Raw genomic sequence first — 14,832 nt, forward strand, 5'->3', positions numbered from 1 at the left:
TGTGCAGATGAGTCAGTCCCTTTCTGGCTGCCTTTGGATCAAGATGGAGACCTCTCAGCTCCTCCAGCTCCATGTCTGCCTGCACACTGCCGTGTTCCCACCATGATGATGATGATGGACTGAACCTCTGAGTCTGCAAGCCAGTCCCAGATAAATCTTTATAAGAGCTGCCTTAGTCATGGTGTCACAGCAGTAACACCCTAATTAAGATGGATGGCTTGTGGGTTTGCTTTTTTTTTTCTCTCTCTTTTTTCGGAGCTGGGGACCGAACCCAGGGCCTTGCGCTTCCTAGGCAAGCGCTCTACCACTGAGCTAAATCCCCAACCCCTGTGGGTTTGCTTTTTAAACAGTGGAAATGCTAAAATGCTAATGTTTCTGTTTGTTTCAATATGTTTACTATATGGCCAACTGAAGTCAAAAGTCAGGGATGATGGGGTTGGGGATTTAGCTCAGTGGTAGAGCGCTTGCCTAGCAAGCACAAGGCCCTGGGTTTGGTCCCCAGCTCCGAAAAAAAGAAAAAAAAAAAAAAGTCAGGGATGATATTTAGTTTGATGTTTTAAGTTTCGCCTTACTTTTCTGTGTATTTGAATTTCTTTTTATTAAACTTAAACTTGTTAGTTGACAAATTCACACATGCACATAATGTAATCTGGCTATTCCACCCCCCAGCTCTCCACCCCCCCTTCCCTCATCTACAGATCTTCCTCCTGTTCACGTCTATTGTATATTTTTGTGACTCACTGACATTAATGAGGGGTGACATGGATTGGTTTCGTTCCATTGGAGCCTCATGGGCTCAGCAGTGGGTGCACAGCTCAGGGCAATGTTTCTCCCTCTTCCGGAAACTAAATAAGCTTCAGCAGCAAGGAATGTGCTCTATGACACCCTCTGTGACTGATTAAAGATGGGGCCTGTCTTATATGCGCTGCTGCTGGCAGCCACACGTGGACGGTGGTGACCGCCATGGTGTCCAGAGAATAAAGGCTGGCACTTCCCAGCCCTTTACCTCTCTGTGGCTCTTCATACGCTAAGGCTCGGGAAACACTGTGGGAGGGAGGACTGCAGTGTGGGGGCACGTGCTTTACCCCAGCACTCGGGAGGCAGTGTGGGGGGGGATTCTGAGTTCCAGAGCTACCGAGTGACACCCTATTTCAAATAAATAAAAATAATGACAAATATAAAAACAAACAAGAGTCTCAGGGAGGCTTTAGGGGTGGGTTCTCTCCTTCCACCATTTTGTCCTGGGGACTGGGCTCTCGTCCCGAGTGGCAGCAAGAGCCTCTCTTCACTGAGACACCTCACTAGCCTAAGAAACAGTCTTACTCTAAAATATAAAAAATAATTTTTACTTTCCAGGCGCTGTACCCTTTCTATATTCTTGTGAGTCCATTAATTACACCCTAAGTCTCAATGAAAACTAGAGGTAGCTTCTCACATCCCTCAGAAGACCTTTCAGACATGAAGCAGTTGGCTGCTGGAGAGGCCATCTTGTGGGCAAGCCAGATGAGGCTGCATCCTCTGCACATAACCAGAGGTCGTTCCTGCGTCTCTAAATGGGCTGGGGGCCTTCCAGATTTCTATTCCTTCTTGCCATGACTTTTTGCCATGACTGATGGAGCCACGGGGCTCTAGTTCCCAGACCGACCACCTAAAACCAGTGAGGAACGAGGGGAAGGATACAAATACAGGTGGAACAGCCTGTATTTGTTAAAGTTCATGACCTGTTAATTTGGAGTCAATATCTGAAGTATAAAACACATGTGTGGTAAACTTTCCCTACAAAAGTACTGAAATTCTTTGTCCCATTAAAACCCATTGGAGGGGTTGGGGATTTAGCTCAGTGGTAGAGCGCTTGCCTAGCAAGCGCAAGGCCCTGGGTTCGGTCCCCAGCTCCGAAAAAAAGAAAAAAGAAAAAAAAAAACCCATTGGAGAAGCTGGGTGTGGTGGTGCCTGCCTTTAATCCCAGCGTTCTGGAGGCAGAGGCAAGTGGATCTCTTGAGTTTTAGGCTAGCCTGGTCTACAAATCGAGTCCAGGACAGCCAGGGCTACACAGAGAAACCCTGTCTCGAAAAACCAAAACCCAACTACCCAACCACACAACCACACAACCCACTGGAAAAAATTAAAACAACAATGAAAACCACCGGACACGGAGCCGGCCCTGCGGAAGTTCCTGCTTACCTCTTCAGGGTCTCTATGAAGGCCACCCGAGAGTCAGGAACTTCCGGGAGCTGTGAGGAGAGCAAGCCTGTGAGTAAGGGCAGGGAATGGACCGGACAGCCCAGACATGGCGGGAGCGGAGATGCACTCACCACTCTCGGTGCGAGCAGCGCAGGGAGGAAGTGCGACAGGTAGTAGGGCCTCCTGAAGATACTGTGGCACAGAAAGGCAGACACCATGATGAACACAGGAGAAAGGCTTCTCCCTCTGGGCAGCTCACATCCCTAAGATTTCCTCTCTGTTTTGACTCATTTCATTCTGTAGCCCTGTTGGCCTCAAACGCACTAACGTGACATAATCCTGAGTTCCTGCTCTGCCCGCCCCCATGTGTTACACGTGGTTACTGAGGTTACACGTGGGTGCCCCCAGGCCTGGACAGGCCCTGACACTGGTCATGTGGGGTTTGTTTTGTTTTATTGATCTCAACATCTCAGCACTGCGAGCTGGCCTGAAACTCAGAGATCCTCCCGCCTCTGCCTCTGAAATGCTGGGACTAAAGGCGTGTACTACCACGCCTGGGCTTCATCATGTTTTTAAGGTTTTCTGTCTTCGATGTTCTAAGGCCAGGAGGGTTGTGATGGGGCAGCCATGAGGGTTGTGATGGGGTCACCATGAGCTTTCTCTTGGAGGTGGTGAGTTAGGCTCAGGTCACCAACACTGACAGCAATCACAATAGAGGTTCACAATGAATTCATTAAAGCTACCCACTTCCCCAGGTGCGACCACACTGGTCACCTCAGAAGCGCCGAGTGAAAAGTCTGGCTGACCTGTGGGTCAATGATCCTTTATTCCCACATGGCTTCACACAGGTGCCATCTATTGCCTACTTCGAATGGCAAGGGTACTAAGTGCTGTCGCGGAAGTGGACACGGGCCTGATGTGGAGGCACATGCCTTTAATCTTAGCACCCAGGAGACAGAGGCAGGCAGTGAGTTCGAAGCCAGCCTTTTCTACGTAGAGTTGCAGACCAGAATTAGACATAGACCTGCCCTCACTCTATGCCACCTCAGACCTCATCCTTGACACAGCATCCACACCACCCTGTCTCCCAGGATAGAATATGATCTTCCATCCCCATGTGATCCTGAGACCAAAAAGGGACCAACTTCAAGACTCCCAGTACAGTAGTGTAGGCATAGCCAGGTCTGAACATGCTCTAGCTGACAGGTGCTCCCCCACATCTGAACATGCTGTAGCTGGCAGATCCTCCCCATCAGCCTGTTCTTACCTGGCCTCCAGGACAGGCATAGGGATCTTCCCTGTTTGTTCAAACACCATGATGGCCTTCTTAACATCCTGGACTGCCTGGCTCTCACGCTAGTTCCATACAAGGAGGGAGAGAGAAAGAAGATTCAAAACCCAGTTAAACAAGCAGAAAAACCTGTCACCAAGTTCTACACGTTGTAAGGGTAAAGGGTGAGACAGGTAGTGCACTCGCTTAAGCCTCTGCTTCCCCCCACTCCTTTTCTGTCTCTCTTTCCCTCCCCTGCTGCTCTTCCAGGGGAGAAGGTGGAAGTCTTCCAGATGGGGTGGGCCAGAACAGAGGTTTAACTTCGAGACTGAAAAGAATTACTAAATGTCAAAACTAGGAATGGCAGCAAATAATCCCAGTACCCCGGAGGCTGAGGAGGTTAGAGCCATTCTGGGCTACACCACCTTGTCATAAAGAAAATGGGGATGAGAGGAACAGAGAGGCAAAATGGCTCAGTGGGTCACAGTGCCTGCCACACAGGCCCGGGAAACCTGAATCAGAACGATCCTCACGAAGGAGAAAACGCCCCACACAAAGCTGTCCTCTGGGGGTTGGGGATTTAGCTCAGTGGTAGAGCGTTTGCCTAGCAAGCGCAAGGCCCTGGGTTCAGTCCCCAGCTCCGGAAAAAAAGAAAAAAAAAAAAAAAAAAAAGCGGTCCTCTGACCTCCACATGTGCACATATGTGGTCCCTCCCACTGACATATTTTATGAAAATTAAAATTGGGCCAAGCAGGAAGGTCCAGGAGGCAAGTGTTTGCTACCCAGCAGCTGTTCAGCCTCAGGATCTACAAGGTGAGAAGGAGAACCGATTCCGGTGAGTTCTGGTCACCAGATAAGGCTGGTCAGCAGGAGCTCACGTACTCTGGAGGCAGAGACAGGCAGATCTTGGAGTTTGAGGCCAGCCTGGTCTACAGATTGTGTTCCAGGTCAAGCCACGCTATACAAAGAGACCTTGTGTTGGAAGAAAAGAAAAATTAAAAAGTAGATAAATAAAATAAAACTAAACTAAAAATATGAAAACTAATGAATTCGGAAGAGTGTTCACTGCAGCACAGGCCTGTCTTTGGACACGGCCACTGTCCTCTGCTAGTGTTGTCAAACAAAGACTCGGAGAGACAGCTCAAATGAAACACTTTCAGGAAAACAGCCCACCTGGCTTCACTAGAGATGAACTGAGTAGAGGATGTTGAGGGCCAAAATACTCAGTGGCAAGGAACCAAAGGCCACGGGCCAACCAAAAGCAATGTTCATTACCTCAGCAATGTCCCCGGTGGATGACAAATCCTCGTAGAGTCCTACATTCTCCAGGGAAACCTTCAGAGGGTCAAAAAAGGTGTGAATCAAAGATGGGCACTGGGAGTTTCTAGGCAAGGCTAGGGCAGGGGCCAGACTTGCCTTGAGGTCAGCAAGCCTTGTCTTGGCCAAGGAGATGTAGTCTGTGAGCAGAGAGTGGTACTTGCTTGGCACCAGGGGTGGGTGGAAAATGTGCACCTACGAGAGAACACAGCACAGCAGTGTCAGGAGGGCATGGCGCGTCTCACTGGGACCTGTGTGGTACAGGCTAATGGGATGCAGTGTTGACGGTAAGAGATGGTCCCCAGCAGGCGTGAGATGGGTAACTACTGAAATTAACTCACAAGGGCTTGGTCATAAAGATGCACATCCTAAGTCCCAGCACACAGGAGGTAGTGGCAAAAGGATCATGTCAAGTTCAAGGCCAGCCTAGTCTACATAGCAAGCTCTAGGCTAGCCAGAGGGATAGAGTGTTACTGTCTTAAAAAAAAAAAAAAAACCCACAACAGAAGGCTGCCCTTGCTTCTTGGGAGAAAATTAAGCTATCTGTACTGTAGCTGGTTCTGAGTGGGAGGGAAAGCAACGGTGTGGAGCTCTGTGGACAGCCCAGCAGCTCCACACCACGGGCCCTGGAGCTTAGAGACGACACAGCAGGGGCACAGTCAGGGTCCATGCTGGGTCAGGCCTGGATTATACACCATGCTTCACAGTTTTGCCTGAGTTTGTAGGTGCTCAAGGCAGGATACGTCAAGATGCTGGTGTGTCTGCGTGTGTGCTCACAGAGTGTTGGTCACAGCTCTATTATCTATACCGGCACCTGACGGTCTTAAAGAATGGTTAGCTTGGCCACAACAATGGTGTACACAAAGACGGGGGTCCAGACTTGGGGCAAGGAGAAAGGATCGGTTCTACTTTCCCGTGATGACTGAAATCTGTCTGTTTGCTCACATATCCCTGTTCTCTTTGTAATGTAAATTTAGCAAAAACAGCATCAGAGTTTCAGGTACCCAGTCCCAAAACAAGTGTGGGCACGGGTTCAGCTAACAAAAAGAAAAGTGACACCGCCACGCCTTCCTTCCTCGTTTGAGATGGTTTCACTTCTCACAATGGATTTGATTCCTGGGGTCCTGAGGTCTCATACCCAGGCCTTGAGTGGCCGAGACCATATAGCACCGTGTCCAGCTTCAGACCCTTTGGGAGTCTGAGAAGCATCTCGCTGTGGAGGCCTGGTCTAGACAGCGCTTATGATCCTCCCAGCTTCGCCTCTGAAATGCTGGGACTACAGCACTGTGCCACTATTTCCAGTTTCAAGATTTGTTTCTCTTCTTATCTTGAGACACTGCCTCACGAAGTAGTCCAGGCTGTCCCAAAATGGCCGTGCAGAGCAGACCTCTCTCACACTTGTGATTCTGCCTCTGCCTCCCAAATGCTGGGATTCAAAGTGTACGTCATCACAGACTTGTTACAGATATTCCAACAGTGGACTTACAGAAACCCCTCTATTAAAAAAAGAAAACAAAAACTTCTAGAAGACATGACCATTGTAAATTTGGGAGTATCTCTATGAAGATTTTTTTTTTTGTAAGTTTAGCACGTATGGATGTTTTAATATGTAATGGTGGTCTGCGTGCGTATCTGCCCATCGTGTGTGTGCCTGGTGCCTGCAAAGGCCAGAAGAGAGCATTAGAGTCTCAGGGAACTGGAGTTACAGACAGCTGTCAGCTGTGAGCCACCATGTGGGTGCTGGGAATTGAACCCGGGTCCTTGGGAAGGACAAATTGCTGAGCCACCTCTCTAGGACGTAGAACTTGAACACATAAAACCGTATCATCTTATTAAGGCAAATATAGCTCCTCCTACACTCACTGATCTTCCAGTCACTCCCCCTCCCCGGCATCTTCCCAGACCCCGCCTGGACCTGCTCATCCTGCTGAGAGCCTACGCTTTGGGCACTTAGGTACACACTGGTGGAATACATTCTCTTCCCGGGCTGGGGGTGTGGGAGCTCCCAGGTGTCTGTGCAGACTCACTGTACTGTAGTGAGCCATATTGGATTTGGGCCTGGCCGCTTTGTAACTGCAAGGCCACAGTAAAAGTCATGGGATTGTTGGACAGAGGCCTCTCCCATGTATTTACGGCACAGGAAGAAAAGACCAAGTAGTAAACACCCTATCTCCACTGCATGACCTCTGCTGAGCCCGGCTGATGCATGTGGAACTGACACACCTGGACCACACCTGGGTGGTGGTCAATTTACTTCTGCCTTTTACTTCCTCAGCCTTTATCCTTGAGATTTAGGCTGGTCTTCTGGGATTTCTCCCTAATTAATTCAGGTCTCCTAGTCGGTCTTTTGTTACCGAAGTCACGAGCTCACGAGCCAGGGTTTCCCACTGTGCTTCCCAGATATTTTCTTCCTGGAGACTTGGGTATATAAGTGGTGAATAAAGCTACAGGAGACTCTCACTCTCTCTCTCACTCTCTCTTCCTCACTCTCACTCTTCTTCCTCACTCTCACTCTTCCTTCCGCTCTTCCACTCTTCCTCTGTCTCTCTCTCTCTCTCTCTTCCTCTCCTGGCTTGACACGATAACCTGTGTATATGTGTTTCTTTCATCCCGTAGGCTTTCGCCCGATTCTCGGTGCTGTGTCGGTGCTGGCGCCGACACTGTACTTCAGTGCTGGGCATCGCCTGAACTGTCTGGAGAAGGGCAGAAACAGCCCTGGTGCATCGTGACCCATGGGAGGCTGGGGTGACCCTTATAGATGGGACACCACCAGCCTTAAGGTGCAGCTGTTGGCTCCTTACCTGCATGTGCCGAGGGGCTTCCCAGGGCACGAGGTCAGACAGGAATTTGAAGAGGAAGACCAGTGTCTTCTTGCTGCAGCTATGGTAGCCATGTGAGCTTCCAAAGGACTCCTGGAGAGAGGGAGGGAGGGAGGGAGAGAGAGAGAGAGAGAGAGAGAGAGAATATGAGAATGAGCCTTGGGGTTGGGGATTTGGCTCAGTGGTAGAGTGCTTGCCTAGCAAGCACAAGGCCCTGGGTTCAGTCCCCAGCTCCAAAAAAAAAAAAAAAAAAAAAAAGAGAGAGAGAGAGAGAGAGAGAATGAGCCTTGACTGTGTGCTGTGCTGGCCAACAGGAATTCAGCAGCTATGTCTGCCCAGACACAAAGCTGCTGCTGAAGAAACAGAAGTGACTTTGGCTCAGAGACTTTGACATGTGCCAGGGATGAGGCAAGTTCCTTAAAGAAGTCACAATGGCCATGCAAATAGTATCTCTGGATGGGATGCGGTCAGACCGTAATTCTAATACTCGGAGGGCTGAGGCAGGAGGAATCCTACCGGGGTGCACAGTGAGTTCCAGGCTAGATTGGACTAAACATGAAACCCTGTCTCAAGGCCATGAAGACAAAACGAGGGTACAGATACATCTTAGCTAGTGGAGTGTCTCTCTAGTGTGCACAATGTCCCGAGTTTAATTCCCAGCAACTTCTAAAAAACAGGTGTGGTTAAACAAACCAAAAGCCTGTATCCCAGCACTCTGGAAGTGGAGACGAATGGACTGAGGATAAAAGTTTATCCTCGGAGCTGGAGAGATGGCTCAGAGGTTAAGAACACTGACTGCTCTTCCAGAGGTCCTGAGTTCAAATCTCAGCAACCACATGGTGGCTCACAACCATCTGTAATGGGATCCAATGCCCTCTTCTGGTGTATCTGAAGACAGCTTCAATATATCCATTAATATATATGTATTAATATATACATATATATGTATTAATATATATATATATATATATCATGTAGCCCGGGCTACATGATACCCCGTCTCAGAAACAGTGACAAAACAAACAATAGTAGAATGAGATTCTGTGAATATCGGGAACACAGAGGCTTAACAAATATGTCCTTTTCAGCTCGAGACTCTCTTGAATGCATATTTATTCCTGTGTCCAAACTTATCAAAACCAGAAGTGTCATTCCATGGTAGGCAGCCAAGGAAAAAGGTCCAAGTGGCTGCCCTCTGACTCCAACCAAAGACACTGAAGTCACAGACCTAGGGTCAAGCCTGAGGCAGCCGACAGGGCTAAGGCATGCGGGAACAAATTAATCATAACAGAGTTTGTCATACATGAACATGCACATGTGGGAACTGCCCAACCCACCCCTAAACCCACAAACCTCTGCTACGCTGGCCATGGGAGACGGGCAATGGACATTTGAGACCAAACACTGAGCTACAGGAGAACTGAGGCTTTGCAGTGGTTTTGTGGGAGCGGACATTTTGCCAAGGTCAGACAATTCTCTTGCATGTTAGCCTGCAGATACTAAAACACCATTTGGCCAGGCAGGGGTGATGCACACGCTAATCCCAGCAGGCAGGCAGAACCCTGAGGTTGAGGCCAGCCTGGTCTACAGAGTGAGTTCCAGGATCACCAGGGCTACACTGAGATACCTTGTTTCAAAAGAAAACAAAACCCAAACCAACCAACCAAACAAAAACCCCCAAAAGTGAATTGTTGATAATCCCCTGCTAGTCTCTCTGAGGTCAGAGGCACCAACTGTCTGCTAAATACAAGGAAAGCAGTTCAATACCCCTATAGCATGCAGACAGACAGACAGACATTAAATACCATTTTAAAATATCACAGTGAGGCTCAGCAAGAGCATGACAAATACAGAGGCGAATGCTAGCAGCAAACCATTGAACTGAGAATGGTATCCCTGTTGGAGGAATTACAGAAAATATTGAAGGAGCTGAAGGGGCTTGCAACCCCATAAGAACAATACCAACCAACCAGAGTTCCCAGGGACTAAACTACTACCCAAAGAGAACACAAGGACAGACCCATGGCTCCAGCTGCATATGTAGCAGAGGATGGCCTTGTTGGGCACTAATGGGAAGAGAAGCCCTTGGTCCTGCCAAGGCTGGATCCCCCAGTGCAGGGGAATGTCAGGGTGGGGAGGCGGGAATGGGTGGGTGGATGGGTGGGAGAACAGCCTTATATAAGGGGAGGGGGATGGGATAGGAGGATTATGGACGGGGAAACCGGGAAAGGGACTAACATTTCAAATGTAAATAAAAAACAGCAAAAAAAAAAAATTACAGTGTACACATATACATGCAGAAGCAGAAAAAACACCCCTACACACAACATAATTAAATTACTTTTTTTTTTTTTTTTGTTCTTTTTTTCGGAGCTGGGGACCGAACCCAGGGCCTTGCGCTTCCTAGGCAAGCGCTCTACCACTGAGCTAAATCCCCAACCCCTTAAATTACTTTTTAAACTAAGTAAATTCCATCGATTACATTTAGAAGACTATCACATGATACAACACTGCTGAGCTAAACTAGCAACCATCTTATCTAAATTAGTAGGACTTTGTTGGGTTTTTATTGTATGTTGTACTGTACTTGTGTATGTGTGTGACAAGTTCTCACTCCTGGTAACATGGAATTCACTATGTAGCGTCAAACTCAAGTGATCTACACACTTCTGCCATCTATGTGGAAAAAACTTGTTCATAGGTTCCATGTTTAATTTTGTCGGCAGCATATGCTGGGCTAGCGGTCCTGTGAACTTCTGGGGGTTGTGTCACTGGCTCCCACCTCATTGTACGAGTGCTGGACTAGAGGTGCACGCCACTGTGGAGGAGCATGGTACTGTTTTGACTTAAGTTGGCTTCGGGGCTTTTGAATGTGGGGCCCTCGTACTTGCTTTACCCACTGAACCTTCCACCAGCCCTAAATTATATCCTGATGAAGTTGATTTTAAAAGTGAAAATAAGAAGGGACAGCTGGAGAGATGTCTCAGAGGTTAGGAGCATTGGCTGCTCTTCCAGGGGACACAGGTTCAATTCTCAGCAACCACATGGTGGCTCCAGGGAATCCAAAGCCCTCTTCTGGCCTCATGGGTACCAAGCACACGCAGGTAGGTACACACACACACACACACACACACACACACACACACACACACACAAACACACACACACACAATTAAAACACTCATACACATAAAAAATAAAATTAAAATTAAATGAAAAGGTTAAGGGGGGTGGCTAAGAAGACAGCTCAGCAATTAAGGGCTGTTCAGATCTCTTGAGTTTGAGCCCAGCCTGGTCTACAGAGTGAGGTCCAGTACAGCTAAGGTTACCAGAGAAACCCTGACTCAAAAAAAAAAAAAAAAAAAAAAAAAAAAAAAAAAAAAAAAAACCCAAAAAACGCCCCCCAAAAACCAAAAAGACTAACTAAACTCTCTTCCTTCCTCCCTCTTTTTCTCCTCTTTTCTCTCTCTCTCTCCTTTCTCTCCCCCTCTTTTTCACACACACACACACACACACACACACACACACACACACACAGACACACACAGAAATAAAAGTATAAAGTGGAACATGGTGGCACACATCTTTAATCCCAGCACTCAGGGCAAGTGGATTTCTGAGTTTGAGGCCAGCTTTGTCTACATGGTGAGCTCCAGACTAGCCAAAGCTAGATCGTGAGACCCTGTCTCAAAATTACCGTTATTATTATTAAAATAAAAAATGGTTAATTTAGGACTGGCAAGATGTCTTAGCAGTTAAAAGTGTTGCTGTGCAAACCTTACAACCTTACATCCTGAGTTTGATTCCTGGAACCCATAATGCACACACACACACACACATACACACACACACACACAAACACACACACACACACACACACACACACACACACATACACTGGCTTAACCTGTATTCACATCAGCTGGCCAAGGATCTCCCTGCAGACGTCACTTTGGGAGCACAGGCTCCACAGGCCTGGGATGACCTTGCGAGGTGAGTCCATGACTCTTGGGCACAGGAGCACGGCACAGACCAAGACTCGATTGCAGCCGAAAGCAAAAGATGGACCCATAAGTGGGGTCCATGCAAGGACGAGGCACCGCCTCAGAACCTTCAGGAAGGAGGAGCTCCTGCTCACTGGACAGTTTCCCATCTTGGCAACGTCAGAAAAGGAGACTCCACCCGACGGGTGCCCCGAGGACGCAGACCTGGGTTGTGAGCTGAGCATCGCAGATAGCTTCTGAAAACACGTCAGCATCCGCCCTGGCTGCGCTTGCTACACCGACCTCCTGTCCCAGCAGCGCCCCAAGCCCCAGCCGAAGCCCTCGGTCTGTCAGATAACACACTTCCCAGAACTCACCTTGAACCAATCTGCGTAGGACGGGAATACGTAGGGGCCTTCCAGAGTAGCCTGGCGCACAATCAGGAAGGCAGTGACCATGCTGTCTAGGTGGTAGCTCTCAAAGGCCCGGGCCATCAAAGAGGCCACCCAATCTGTGAGATTAGGACATAGTCAGTGGCAGGTGAGGGCAGGTGCCTCACAGAACCAGAGCTTTGCAGGTGACTGAGTATCTGAGCCCGGCTCTCGCATGCAACAGTCACCTCATGCTGGATACAAGCTGCCTCAGACTCCCATCAACAGACGCGCACACAGACAGGGTTCTATTAAGTTCACATCGAGTGAGGGACATGTCATGTGCTCTGCCTCTACTGTGTGGGACGCAATTCACATCTGCATGCAAATCGCACATGCTCGATGGCAGGACAGGGCTCCCCGAACACGAACCTTTAATCAGCTGCTGTGCCTCAGAAAAGCAGACAACCAGTGTAGACACACAGGACAGCACGTGTTGCCAGTTAACCTCCTGCAGCTCCAGAACTTCCTGCAAATGGCCAATTGACTCCTCTGGACCCAGTGTCACAAAAACCTGGAACAACAGCCCCAGCTCCTTTTAAAACCAAGTACAGCTACCATAGCCAGCCAGGGACCAGCTCTTCTGCTCTGTCCAGCCCATCCACTCCAACCCCAGACAAGTGCAGACTCCATGACGAGCCTCAACGGTGCCCACCATTATTTCCCGACTGCAGGGGTCAGTAGTGGCTGGAAGGATTCTCACTCTGAGAAGGAAAGGTTCTGCCCAATGGCAAGTTCAGTCTCCTGATCCTGACAAGGACACTGGTCTTGCTGGAGACTCCTGAATCTTCTCACACCCAGAGTGCCCACAGAAGCCAGTCTGATCCGGTCTTACACTTGAAAGCTTGCTGCACAGAGCAGACCAACCCCACACTCACCCTGCAGTACAGATCAATGAGCAGATGGGGTGTCTTTGCAAAGCTCCACTCTTTCTGCATTTGAATGGCGTCAGACACTGGGGAGGAAGAACAAAAAAACCTCAAGCCAATGTTTATTAAAACAAAACAACTAACCAACCAAACAAAATACCCTGGTTTGTTTTGTTTTTTTTTTTTAAAGATTTTTTATTATATATGAGCACACAGTCACTGTCTTCAGACACACCAGAAGAGGGCACCAGATCTCATTACAGATGGTTGTGAGCCACCATGTGGTTGCTGGGAATTGAACTCAGGACCTCTGGGAGAGCAGTCAGTGCTCTTAACCGCTGAGCCATCTCTCCAGCCCAATACCATGTTTCTTTAAGAGCTTCGTGTCAATTGTTTTAATTTTTTCAAGTGCTGTTGAGACAACCATTTCCTTTTGTTAACTAGGTCATTCCTCAGAATCAGAGGGATGTTGGTTCCAGACAACAAGGATGCTAAACTCTGGGACAGTGTCATGATCTCAAGGGGTCTTAAAGAATTCCATTGCACCCCCAGGTCTCGGTGCTCCAGAGCCTGCAGAGGACAGAGCCACAAACCTACCCAAGGGCCAGATTATCTCTGTTGAGAGTTCCACCTAAAGTATAGAGGAAGAGACCCCCAAAATGGGTAGACTGTGGTCATGGCGCGGTGGCCTACCTTTCAGCACGGGCTTGTGAGTCAGAATCTGAGTTAGCGCGTGACTGAGGAAGCTCTTCAGAGAATCAGCTGCTATCATACCACAGCACGTACGTCCAGAGTACACAGTGATCCTGCAAACAGAGGGGAGGCACTGTCCTTGGCCTGGGTCGTGGCTAAGAACCAATGTGGCTCCTGCTCCTTCAGGCACTTTCTCTACCAGGCACGAAGCCACAGGTGCCAAGTGAATCATGGGACATGTGGCCTCATCAAGAGAGAAGTGAGACATCTGAGGGAGCCGAAAGTCTAGAAGCAGGCGGGAGACTCGACACATTAGGAACGTTGCAGTTGCACACCACAGCTGAAGACAGACGCTTAGGACGGAGGTCACACACACGTGACAGAAAAGTAGGGCTGAAGACCTTTGCGGTCCCACACCCTAGAAATCTGGAGGCTGAATAGGATTCTACAATAAGAAAGAGAGCTCTCACCCCACCTCAGAAAAGGCTGGACAGACTTCCTGGTGCTTTAGCAACAATCTTCCCCAAAGTCAGCAACCAGCAGAGAGCGCCCAGCAGGTTACGGCTCCCACCCACCCAGGTGTGTAAGATTCCATCTTCCTAGTGAAGCCTTGCACGAGAACAGCAGGTCTCCCAGACATACCAGCCACTCACGGCCTGGTGATCCAAAGTCGTCTGCGAATCAGCATCCAGGGTATCGAGTGAAACTGAGGACAGAACATAGGGCGGAAGAACAAGGTCAGCCCTGTGAGGGCCCTGTCCTGCGTCACCCTGAGCACTCTCAGACACAAGGCCTCTGCAGATCCAGAATCTCCCTGGACAACACCAGGTCTGTCAAGACATCTAAGTCCCGTTGGGGCACTGGGGTCTATCTGCAAGCTGGAAAGGTAAGGAGACTCACAGAACTGTGAATGCTGTACTGAGCTGGTGATGTGTTATCACTCCAGGCATTCTGTGGGGGTAGGGACTGAATGTGTAAGGTTAGTGTTCTGCCTGTCTTTAATCCCAGCACTCAGGAGACTGAGGTAGGCAGATCTTTGAGTTCAAGGTGAGCCTGGTCTACAGAGTGAGTTCCAGGACAGCCAGACAGCCAGGGTGCTCTTCAGATGACCAGGGTTCAAGTCCTGGCACCTGCTTGGCAGCTTATAACTGTCTTAATTCTACATATAGGGGAAGCAACACAGAGATGTGTGTGTGTGTGTGTGTGTGTGTGTGTGTGTGTGTGTGTGTGTGTGTGTGTGTATGAATCTGCTAGAACCAGCAGTAAGGA

General features: G+C 48.9%; 1 protein-coding gene across 7 annotated transcripts in view; it reads right to left on the reverse strand.

The window, feature by feature from the left end:
• Positions 1 to 14,832, reverse strand: part of Fanca (FA complementation group A) — a 60,519-nt gene that overhangs the window by 31,281 nt on the left and 14,406 nt on the right. For 6 of the 7 annotated variants that reach the window (XR_005496676.2, XR_010060017.1, XM_039097889.2 and 3 more), the window contains 11 exons: positions 14,206 to 14,269; positions 13,564 to 13,676; positions 12,880 to 12,956; positions 12,374 to 12,515; positions 11,948 to 12,081; positions 7,570 to 7,680; positions 4,868 to 4,963; positions 4,727 to 4,786; positions 3,449 to 3,537; positions 2,313 to 2,373; positions 2,182 to 2,231 (listed from right to left, as the gene is read on the reverse strand). Coding sequence is in view for 5 of the 7 variants with exons in the window: in XM_039097889.2 (XP_038953817.1) it covers positions 2,182 to 2,231; positions 2,313 to 2,373; positions 3,449 to 3,537; positions 4,727 to 4,786; positions 4,868 to 4,963; positions 7,570 to 7,680; positions 11,948 to 12,081; positions 12,374 to 12,515; positions 12,880 to 12,956; positions 13,564 to 13,676; positions 14,206 to 14,269 (997 nt within the window). In the remaining 2 variants the exon portion in view is untranslated. Of the gene's footprint in view, positions 1 to 2,181; positions 2,232 to 2,312; positions 2,374 to 3,448; positions 3,538 to 4,333; positions 4,701 to 4,726; positions 4,787 to 4,867; positions 4,964 to 7,569; positions 7,681 to 11,947; positions 12,082 to 12,373; positions 12,516 to 12,879; positions 12,957 to 13,563; positions 13,677 to 14,205; positions 14,270 to 14,832 lie in introns of those variants that run through there. The other variant, XM_063278163.1, reaches the window with a different exon arrangement.

This window comes from Rattus norvegicus, chromosome 19, assembly GCF_036323735.1.
Source record: "Rattus norvegicus strain BN/NHsdMcwi chromosome 19, GRCr8, whole genome shotgun sequence".
Lineage (NCBI taxonomy): Eukaryota > Metazoa > Chordata > Mammalia > Rodentia > Muridae > Rattus > Rattus norvegicus.